At 37.0% G+C, this 12,020-nt stretch overlaps 1 protein-coding gene across 2 annotated transcripts in view; it reads left to right on the top strand.

Annotated features, from left to right (window-relative positions):
- Positions 1-12,020, top strand: part of ENTHD1 (ENTH domain containing 1) — a 143,437-nt gene that overhangs the window by 12,747 nt on the left and 118,670 nt on the right. For both annotated transcript variants that reach the window (XM_060190875.1, XM_007519294.2), the window contains exon 2: positions 4,674-5,179. In XM_060190875.1, the coding sequence (XP_060046858.1) occupies positions 4,831-5,179 (349 nt within the window). In that variant the 5' untranslated portion in view covers positions 4,674-4,830. The remainder of the gene's footprint in view (positions 1-4,673; positions 5,180-12,020) is intronic.

Genomic DNA, 12,020 nt, shown 5'->3' with positions numbered 1-12,020 from the left:
AGGAATTTCCTATCTATTCCCATTTTTTGTAGTGTTTTGAGCATGAATGGGTATTGGATTTTGTCAAAGGCTTTCTCTGCATCTATTGAGATAATCATGTGGTTTTTGGTTTTGCTTTTATTGATGTAGTGAATGACATTAATTGACTTACATATGTTGAACCAGCCTTCCATTCCTGGGATAAATCCCACTTGGTTATGATGAACAATCTTTTTGATATACTGCTGCATCCGGTTGGCCAGGATCTTGTTTAATATTTTGGCATCTATGTTCATCAGAGATATTGGTATTTAGTTTTTATTTTTTGTTTTGTCCCTATCTGATTTTGGTATCAGGGTGATGCTGGCTTCATAGAAGGTGGAAGGGAGTGTTCCTGTTTCTTCAATCTTGTGGAAGAGCTTTAGAAGTATAAGTATTAACTTTTTCCTGAAGGTTTTGTAGAATTCGTTTGTGAAGCCATCTGGTCCAGGACTTTTGTTGTTGGCAAGATTCTTAATAATTGTTTTGATTTCTTTGTCTGTGATTGGTGCGTTTAGGTTTTGTAGTTCTTCTTGGTTCAGTTTTGGAAGGACATATGTTTCTAGGAATTCTTCCATTTCTTCCAAATTCTCTAGCTTGGTGGCATATAGTTCTTCGTAGAAATTTCACATGATTTTCTGGATTCTGTGGTGTCAGTTGTGATATCTCTTCTATCATTTATGATTCTATTAATTTGAGTGTTCTCCCTTTTGTTTTTAGTGAGTCTAGCTAGGGGTTTGTCAATCTTGTTTAATTTTTCAAAGAACCAACATTTGGCTTCATCGATCTTTTGTATGGTTCTCTTATTTTTGATGTTGTTTATTTCTGCTCTAATTTTAGTGACTTCTGTCCTTCTGGTTGCTTTAGGGTTCCTTTGTTCCTCTAAGTCCTTAAGGCATGCAGTAAGGTCGTTTATTTGAGCTTTTTCTTGTTCTCTAATATGTGATTGTATGACTATGAGTTTCCCTATCAGTACTGCTTTAGCTGTGTCCCAAATATTTTGATAGCTTGTGTCTTCATTTTCATTTGTTTCCAGGAACATTTGAATTTCCTGCTTGAGTGTCTCTCTGACCCAGTGGTTCTTAAGCAGTATGTTGTTGAGGTTCCAAATTCTGTGACTTTTAGTAATTTTCTGTTTTTTTGTTGAATGTTAGCTGTGGTCTAAGAAGATACTTGGGATGATTTCAATGCTCTTGAATTTGTTGATACTGTCTTTTTAGCCTAACGTGGTCTATTCTTGAGGATGTGCTGTGTGGATTTGAAAAGAATATGTATTCCAGTTTTTGGGGAATTCTGAAAATGTCCAGGAGGTCTAGTCTGTCCATCTCTTAATTTAATTCTATTGTTTCTTTGTTGAATCTCTGTTTTGTTGATCTGTCTAAGTGTGAAAGTGGCGTGTTAAAGTCTCCCACTATTATTGTATTACTAGTGATGCATTTTTGTAGTTCTTTCAGTAGGTGTTTGATTTAGATGATCCCTCATTGGGTACAGAGATGTTAATAATTGTTAAATCTTCATGGTTGGTTGATCCTCTAGTCATTATGTAATGGCCTTGCCTTTCTTTTATTACTTTATTTAATTTAAAGTCTATTGTGTCAGAGATGAGAATGGCTGTTCCTGCCTTTTTTTGTGGTCCATTAGCCTGTATGATAGTTTTCCATCCTTTCACTTTAAGTCTGTGTTTGTCTTCTTGGGTCAGGTAGGATTCTTGCAAGCAGCATATGGTTGGGTTATGTTTTCTGACTCATTCTCCCACTCTGTGCCTTTCAGTGGGTGAATTTAAGCCATTGACATTTATTGATATTATGGACTTAAGGTATTGAAGTACCATTATTCAACAATTTTTTATTTGTTCTGATATATGGCAAGTTTTATGGTGATGTTCTTGTTTATAAGAGGTCTTTTAGAACCTCTTTCAGGGCAGGCTTGTTGGTGGTTGCCTCCTTTAACTGTTGTATGTCTGAGGTTTGGTCCCTCTATCTAGTTTGAATGAATGTCTAGCAGTATATATTATCCTTGGTTGAAACCCTTTTTCATTCAGTGCTCAACAGATACCTTGCCATTCTCTTCTGGAATTTAGAGTTTGAGTGGAGAAGTCTGCTGATAATCTTATGGGTTTTCCCCTATATGTGAATTTTTGTTTTTCTCTTGTAGCCTTTAGGATCCTTTCTTTATCCTTACTTCTTTTCACTGTAACTATGATGTATCATGGTGTCTTCAGGTCTGGGTTGATTCTGTTTGGGACTCTCTGGGCCTCTTGTATCTTAATGTCCTTTCTGTTGTTTAGGTCTGGGAAGTTTTCTTTTATTATTTCCTCTACAATGTTTACTTCCCTTTCCTCTTGTGGGCCAATTATATGAATGTTACTTCTTTTGAGATCATCCCATATGTTCTTTTTGTTGTTTTCAGTGTTTCTCAATCTCTTTTGTAGCTCTTTAACCTCTTTCTTAGTTTTATGTAGCTCATCCTCTGTCTAATTCTGTTTTCTGCTTCTATTAGCCTGCTTTCCCTTCCCTCAGCTTCTTTCTTCAGTTCAGTTATAGTATTAGTTTGTTCTGCTAATTGGCCTTTTAGTTCAGCTATTTCAGCTTTCAGTTCTCTAATTACCTCAAGGTAGCTTGTATTTTCCTTGAGGGTCTCATCTGTTGTTTCCCTAATTCTGATAGCCCTTTCCTCCATAATTGTCTTCATTTCTGTGATTATTAGGTTTATTATTGCTTGCATACTTTTCTTATCTATGCTTACTTCTGACTGATTTGGAGTTTCTTCTGGGTTCCTGTCTTGATTCATTGTGGTAGCAGTTTTATTTGCTCTTGATTTAACCATATTTTTTAAATTAATGTGGTGTTTATTTTTCTGTTCTGTCATTCTTCAGTTGTTGTGTTTTGAGTGCAAGCCATCCTATACTAAAGACCTTTATGACAAATGCAGTCACCAACCTCAGAAATTACAACAATGGTAACTGAAGCAAGGATTGATGCAGTTTAGCCAATACCAGTTAGCCAAACAACACCTCCAGTCCAAGAAAAAATAGCAACCAAATCCAAAAGAAAAAGAAAAAGAAAGGAAAAAAAGGGGAAGCAAGAATAGATAATTATGCAAATCTCCTATCCACTATAAATTCTAGGGATAACAAGAGGAGAAAGGGAAGTAGAGAAGATGCACACATACACACACACACAGTCCACTCTGAGTCAGATTTCTTCCCCCAAATATTTCACAAACGAGCATCAGTGAGTTCAGAAAGCAGAAGGAGGAAGGAAGAAAAGAGGAGAAAAAAAACAAAGAGCATTGAAAGGGAAGTTTATTTGTTTTTTGTTTTTTTAATTAGCTAGGAGGAGGGAAAAAGAAGAATGGAGGGAAGAGGTAGAGAGAAACAAGTTCCTCTCATAATGGATAGGACACCTAGTCACCTAGCAATGGAAAAAACAACAACAGTTAATTTTGGTCAACCTGAAGAAGGAGGAGGGAAAAGGGAGACGTGTATATAATAATTGTAATAATAAAATAAAATTAGTAAAAAACCCTAATAGTCAGTCTGCAGCTTGGACTGCTCTGGATTGGCTGCAGGCAGCCCGAACAAAGACAGCCAATTGTAAGAAGTATCCAAAGCAAAAAAAATCTACAGGTAGTCTTTCCCAGGCAGTGATAAGGCTCTGATTGGTCAGGTATTTTGTTACTCAAATAGAGCTCCAGCCACTTAAAAAAAAAAAAAAGAGAAGGGAAACAAAAAGGAAAAGGCTTGGAGTGACACTCCTGGTGAGCTAGAAATCTTGGTAAAGAAAATAGCTCAGTGGGAAGCCTGCTAGGAGCAGCTGTCCAGCTAGTTCTGGGGTGGCGGGGAGGGGTGATCTCAGAAATAATTCAAAAGATTTTCCTTTCTTTGTCCCCCTGGCCTCTGTTTGCCAACCCAAGAGTGGGCTATAGAACTCCTCCTTGGTGTCACCCTGATAACCCCTTGTTTACCGTCTTACTGACGGCCCAGCATCCTACCCTATCCAGAGAATCCCAGGTCGCAAGCTGCTGCTTGTTGGAGTGCATGCCAGCTGCTGCTTCCAAGTCGCCATCTTGGCTCCACCCCTCTTGCCCCCCATAGCATATCTTAAACAGATTCACAGCACAAGTTCCTTTTTTTCTCAGATTTTTTGGCGGGGGGGGGGGGCAATTCTGGGACTTCACAACTCTAGATTGACTTTTTCAAATAGAAACAAAAAGATAGAGAGGGAAACAGAGAGAAAGATGGAAACCACAGCACAGAAGCTTCCTCCAGTGCAGTGGGAGCCGGGCTTGAACCTGGGTTACTCACATGACAAAGCAATGCACTATCCAAGTGAGTTATTTTGCCAACCCCAAATTCCATTTTCTTAAAGTAACCTCATTTTTAATGTAATGTTGATTATCTTTCTGGTCAAAGAAGTTGAATGATATTTTTCTGCAGAAACTTTGAGGACCAGAAAGATAACCTATATTGAAAATAATAAAGGGTAAATAATTCTCTGAGATTTTTCCCATACTGGTCCTAGGAACATTCATAGGTTATACTCTATTCTGGGTGATGTAAGTGAGGGGTTGATTTAGAAACTACATTTAGGTTTTGTATTGGTCATCTGTAAAGGTCTGAAACATTTAACACATTTTTGTGCTTTTCTCTGTAGGATATTGATGCCTTGTCAAGATATGGAGATTAATTATTTGTGTTTGGGAGCAGCAGGACTTGGGATCAGAGACCTCTCAAAGGTTTTATAAACCAAGCACATAAAGTCCTATTCAATTTTTCTCATCTTCCATCTCATTTTCAAACTTGTCTTACCTATGGCATTCAGGAGGCAAGTGAAAAACTTTGTGAAAAATTATTCAGATGCTGAAATAAAAGTCAGGGAAGCAACTTCGAATGACCCTTGGGGTCCTTCTAGTTCTCTGATGTTAGATATCAGTGACCTGACTTTCAACACAATTTCTCTCTCAGAGATTATGAATATGCTATGGCAGAGACTCAATGACCATGGGAAGAACTGGCGGCATGTGTATAAGTCCCTTACGCTAATGGATTATCTCATCAAGAATGGATCAAAGAAAGTCATTCAACATTGCAGAGAGGGGTTCTGTAATCTTCAAACACTAAAAGAGTTTCAACACATAGATGAAGCTGGAAAAGACCAAGGTAACAGTCAAAAGAAATTTATACAGTGTGTGCCCCTAAGATGAGATGTTTGGGAGGGGATCATTTTAAACCAAGAATTGGAAGAAAATTGCTCTTTAAATGTACTAGCTAACTTTCCTCTGGGACAATTATAGTTTCCAGTTTAATCTTTTGTGTTGACTCTTTAGTACATTGGAGAAGTTATTTTTGTTCAAAAGAATGTGTAAAACTAATGCATATAGGTTCCTGATAAAATGATACCTCGTAGAAAATGAACAAAGTGAATAAAACAGAAGGCATGGCAATTTGGTATAATGTCACTATAATTCATAATTATAATTAGACCAGAATTTAGTCATAAATGGGAGGAAGTTATTTCCAAAAAGTATAGAATATTCAAAGACTAGGTGAAGTAGTCATGTGAATGCAAAAATTTAGGTCATAATATAATTTGCTGATGGTGGAGGAGGAGGTGAAGCAGGGGAAGGGTATGTAGAATACTGAACTGAGATGATTTAATAGTGCCTGATATGCTACAGTGGTAAAATAATCAATGCTTCCTCCCCATCTAAAGTAAAGTTATTAGTTGTATTTACAATGCATTGCTTTATGAGTCATGAGAAGAGGATCAAATTCAGTGTAGTTTTTGTGTTAAGTGTACCTTTTTAAAAGACTATTTCAGAGCAGTTTTTGGTTTACAGAAAGATGCAGAAAAAGTGGAGTTCACACATACCCTTCTTCACCCACATAATTTTCCCTGTTAACATCTTGCATTAGTGTATCACATTTGTTACAGTTGAACCAATATTGGTTCATTATTATGAACTAAAGTTGTTTTACATTTAGGTTCACTCTTTGTATTCTACTGTTCCATGGGTTTTGAGGAATGCATACTGTCATGTATCCACCTTCCAATATCATACTGTAGATATGAAAATGCCATGTGCTCTAACTACTCGTTTTTCCCCTCCCTCCTGAAACTTTGGCAACCACCAGCCTTTTTATTGTCTTAATACTTTTACTTTTTTCAGAATGTCATGTAATTGGAACCAAGCAGTATGTAACTTATTCACACTGGTTTCTTTGACTTAGCAGTATGCATTTGAGATTCAGCATGTCTTTTTATATCTTGGAATAGCTCACTTTCTCCCTCTTCACTTTTTGAAGAAAAGCTTGATTGAGGTATGATTCACACGCTATATAATTCACCATGTAAAGTATATAATCTTACTGAGTTTTGGCATATTATAACTCTTAAAAGTGAAGTAAAATTTTTTTACTAGTTTTTACTAATAATTTTTATTATTAATTTAAATTTTTATTAATAATTTTATTACTAACAATTTTTATTAGTTTTTACTAATATTTTTTTACCTTTTTATATTTATTTATTTTCCCTTTTTGTTGCCCTTGTTGTTTTTCATTGTTGTAGTTATTATTGTTGTTGATGTCGTCGTTGTTAGATAGGACAGAGAGAAATGGAGAGAGGAGGGGAAGACAGAAAGGCAGGAGAGAAAGACAGACACTTGCAGACCTGCTTCACCGCCTGTGAAGCAACTCCCCTGCAGGTGGGGAGCCAGGGGCACCAACCGGGATCCTTATGCCGGTTCTTGTGCTTTGAGCCATGTGCACTTAACCAGCTGCGTTACCACCCGACTCCCAAAAGTGAAGTAAAATTTATAATTAATGTTTAGAAAGTGAGGTAAAATAATTATAAAACTTTATATATTCTTGTGTTTTTCTGAAACATAAAATTTTCCATTTCAGTGGCATTGATTGCATTCACAGTGTTACACAAACATTGTGACTGCCTGTTTTTAAATTTTTTTTCTTTGCCTCAGACAGAAATTCTGTAACCTTTAAGCAATCACTGTCGTGTCTTCTAAATTAGTTTCTGGGGAGTCGGGTGGTAGTGCAGTGGGTTAAGCCCACATGGTGGCAAAGCTCAAGGACCGACGTAAGGATCCTGGTTCGAGCCCCTTGCTCCCCACCTGCAGGGGAGTTGCTTTACAGGCAGTGAAGCAGGTCTGCAGGTGTCTATCTTTCTTTACCTCCTCCTGTCTTTCCCTCCTCTCTCCAATTCTCTCTGTCCTATCTAACAACGATGACATCAATAATAACTACAGCAACAATGAAAAACAACAAGGACAACAAAAGGGAAAAAATCCACTTAATACAAATAAATAAATAAATTAGTTTCTGCCTCTATAAATTTGCCTATTCTCAGTTCCTCATATAAGTAGAATGATGTAATATTTATTCTTTTGTATCTTATTTCACTTATCATAATGTTTTAGAGATTCAGCTATGTTAAAGAATGTGCCAGAACTCCATTCCTTTTAGAAGTGAATAATATTCTACTGTATCTACATACCGTATTTTTGTTTATCTATTGATAGATTCTAGGATTGTTTTTATCTTTTTTAAAATTTTTTTATTTTATTTATTATTAGATAGAAACAGAGAAGTAGAGATACAGAGAGACACCATCAGCCCTGCTTCGCCACTCGCAAAGCTTTCCCCCTGCAGGTGAGGGCCAGGGACTTGAACCTGGGTCCTTGTGCACTGTAATGTGAGCGCTTAACCAGGTGTCCCACCGTCTGGCCCCCTGTTTTTGTCTTTTAACTATTGTAAATAATACCACAGTGAACTTTGATGTGTAAGTATCAGTTAAAGTCAGTTCCTGTGTACATACAGTTTTAGGACTGGAATTGCTAGATTTTTTTTTATTAGTGATTTAATAATGATAGTGGGATAAGAGGTGTACGATTCCATACAATTTCCACTACCAGTTCCATATCCCATCCCCTCCATTAGAAGCTTCCCTATTCTTTATCCTCTGGGAATATGGACCATAGATCTTTATGGGGTGCAGAAGATGGGAGGTCTGGCTTCTGTAATTGCTTCTCTGCTGGACATGGGTGTTGACAGGTGGATCCATACCCCCAGCCTATTTCTGTCTTTCCATAGTGGGGTAGGGCTCTGGGGAGGTGGGGTTCCAGGACACATTGGTGACGTCTACACAGGGAAGTCAGGTTGGCATCATGGTAGCATCTGCAACTTGGTGGCATAGTGTTGGAGCTGAAAGGTTGGCATCACAGGCCTAATGCCCCTGAACATAGTCTGAAATGAAAAATGTCAAGGTGGCACTGGGTTGCACTGATTTTGGTGGAGATCAGCAGATGCAGTATCAAATGGTATGGATCAAAAGAAACATGAAGGAAAATGAGCAAAGCCCCAGAGGTTCCAGGACTGGGAGAAATATGGGGTTTTTATAGACAATGAGGAAGGTTCCTTGCTGTCTTGGAGTTTAAGAAGGCAGTAGGTAATTATTATCATAACCAAGTTATTTGGGAATTTAGTTTGCTTTGAAAATCGCATGGTTAGGACTTTCTGTACCGTACAAGACCTTACCATGATTTATGTCATTTAATGCTATTTACAAATAACTGTATCTTATACACTGACAAGACTGGTTGCTTCTGGTCTCCCTGGTCTAAGATTATAAATGATAAAATATTTTTTAAAAAGTCATTATTATAAATGCATTAACAATTTAAGCCCAGTGTTAAAAATTCAGTCAGTTTGCTAATTTGAAAACTTAAGTGCTTTGATTAAAAGAATATATACTCAGAACTGAAGTCTGTGCTATGCATTAAAAAGCCGAACACATTCAGTCTATTTTCTCCTCTCATTTTGATTAGTGATTTATAAGACTGTAAGTTAATAGGAGTATATATTAATACCATTACCACTACCAAAGGTCTGTGTCCCTATCCCATCCCTCTACAGTGGAGCTGAAAAGCCCCCCAAGTTTTTTACTTTGGTGCAGTATTCCAAACTCAGTCAAATTCTGCTTTGTATTTCTTTTTCTGTTCTTCTTTCTAAGGTTATGTTAATGAGTGGAATTATCCCATACTCATCTTTCTCTTTCTGGCTTATTTCACTTAACATAATTCCTTTGAGCACCATCCAAGATGGGTTGAAGAAGGTGAACTGATTATTCTTAATAGCTGAGTAATATTCCATTGTGAATATTATATACATACCACAGCTTTCTCAGCCACTCATCTCTTGTTGGACAACTGGGTTGTTTACAGGTTTTGGTTATTATGAATTGTGTTGTTATGAACCCAAGAATACACATATCTTTTTGGATGAGTGTGTTTGACTCCTTAGTATATACCTCTAGGAGAGGAATTACTGGGTCATAAGGAAGGTCCACTTCTAGCCTTGTGAGGGTTTTCCAGACTGCTCTCCACAGGGGTGAGAGCAATTTACATTCCCACCAGCAGTGTAGGAGGACTCATTTGTCCCCACAACCTCTGCAGCATTTGTTGTTGCTTTGGTTTCTGATGTATGACATTCTCACAGGGTTGAGGTGGTATCTCATTATTGTCTTTATTTGCATTTCTCTGACCATCAATGACTTGGAGAAATCTTTCGTATGTCTGTTGGCCTTTTGTACTTCTTCTGCAGTAAATATTCTGTTCATATCCTCTTCTCACTTTTAAATCGGGTCATTTACTTTTTTGTTCCTAACTTTGGTGAGCTTTGTATATTTTGGTATTAGCCTTTTGTCAGATGTATGGCATGTAAAGATTTTCTCCCATTCTGTAAGGAGTCTCTTTGGGTGATGGTTTCTTTTGCTGTGCAGAAGCTTTTCAATTTGATGTAGTTCCATTGGTTTATTTTTGTTTTAGCCTTCCTTGCAATTGTGTCTGTGTATCATCAACAATACCCTTGAGATTTAGATGGGAAAGTGTTCCACCAATGTTTTCCTCTTAAGTATTTGATAGTTTCTGTTCTAACATCCAGATACTTGTTTTTCTTGGAGTTTACTTTTGTGTTTGGTGAAATATAGTGATTGGCTTCATTCTTCTACCTGTTTCAACCCAATTTTCCCAACATCATTTATTGAAGAAACCCTCCTTCCTCCATTTAATAGTTTGGGCCCCCTTATAAAAAATTAGATGTCCATAGGTATGAGGGTTGGTTTTTGGGCTTCCAGTTCTGTTCCACTGGTCTCTATATCTATTTTTATTCCAGTACCAGGCTGTTTTGATTATGATGGCCTTATAATATAGTTTGAGACCTGGGAGTGTTATGCCTCCATTTCTGTTTCTTTTTCTTGAGATTGTTCTGGCGATGATGTTTTCTGGTTCCAGATAATTGATTGTAATTTTTGTCCTATTCTCTTAAAGAAACTTGGTGGGACTTTGATGAGTATTGCATTAAATTTGTATATGGCTCTGGATAGAATATTCATTTTGATGATATTAATTCTTCCAATTCATGAGCATGGGATATCTTTCCATTTCTTTGTATCATTTTCTGTTTCCTTGAGTAGCAACTCATAGTTTTCAGTATACAAGTCTTTTACTTCTTTAGTTAGGTTTGGAATTCCTAGATTTCATGGTAATTTAATGTTTAGCTATTTGAGGCACTACTAAATTTTGTAGCCGCACTATGTCACATTCTCACCAGCAATATAGCAGTATTTATATTTTCTTCATCAACATTTTTTGATTCATCATAAACACTTGTTGATCCACTTGTACAATCCATCCTTTGGATTGTAACTGTCCTACTGAATATGAAGAGGCATTTCTGTGACTTTGATTTACAGATACCTGGAATCTAAAGATGCTGGGTATCTTTTCATGTCCTTGTTGCTTATTTATATATCTTCTTTGTAGAAGTACTTATTTAAAGTATGTATTCATTTTGTTATTTGCTTTTTTATTGTTAAATTTTAAGACTTCTTTGCATATTCTGGGCATAAGGGCCTAATGAGATGGACGATTTGCAGATATGTTTCTCCTATCTATGGTTTGTCTGTTTACTTTATTTAAATTTGATGAAGCCTGTTTTCTTTTATTTTTCTTTGGTTGGTTGTATTCTACCTGTGCTCTGATGAAATTACTTGAGATCCTTTGTTGTAATACTTGTTTTCTGGAGGAGAAACTTCTTGACACTAGGTTGCCATTAGCTTCCCTGGTAGATTACTTAGGATTTCCCATATACAAGATTGTGTCATCTGCAGATATAGTTTTACTTCTTCCTTTTCATTTTGAATGCCTATAATTTCTTTTGTGTTTATTTCCTAATAAACACAAAAACATATTAGCCTAGTAGATTTTGATATAATTTGATTGATATGCTCATAAATGGTATGCATTGAAGTAAATACATACACAAAATCTTAATATCCATAAAGCATACATCAAAATGATTTGGAAATCGCTGACTTTCAGGTTACTGTCAGGACACCCTTATCATGTTCTCAAAATATCTTTCTACTCTTACTTCCCTACTCTTTTTTATCTATCTATCTATCTATCTATCATCTATCTTTTTTCCCCGTCCAGGTTTATCTCTGGGGCTTGATGCCAGCACTACAAATCCATTGCTCCTGGCTGCCATGCTTTTTTAAAAATTGGATAGAACAGAGAGAAATTGAGAGAAGGGAGAGATATAGAGGGAGAGAGGAAGAAACCTGCAGACCTGCTTTACCACTCCTGAAGCCTTCTACCTGCAGGTGTGGATCAGGGGCTCTAACCTGGATCCTTGTGTGGGCCCTTGCCTATGTGCACTTAATCAGGTGTACCACCAACCAGCCCCCCCTCCTTTTTTTAACTAGAGCATTTTTCAGAGACCTTTTCTTTTATATTGTGTTTATTCCTTTTTTAAAATTTTCTTTATTTATTGGATAGAGACAGCCAGAAATCGAGAAGGAAGGGGAAGATAGAGAGAGAGAGACAGAGACCTACCTGAAGCCCTGCTTCACCACTTGTGAAGCTTTCCCCCTGGTTTCCCCTAGGTTTGACTAGGGGCTCGAACGTAGGTCCTTGTTCACTGT

Source organism: Erinaceus europaeus, chromosome 4 (genome assembly GCF_950295315.1).
Source record: "Erinaceus europaeus chromosome 4, mEriEur2.1, whole genome shotgun sequence".
In the NCBI taxonomy this organism is placed as follows: domain Eukaryota; kingdom Metazoa; phylum Chordata; class Mammalia; order Eulipotyphla; family Erinaceidae; genus Erinaceus; species Erinaceus europaeus.
The sequence above is the reverse complement of the archived record's forward strand: the minus strand, read 5'-3'. Positions and strand labels throughout refer to the sequence as shown.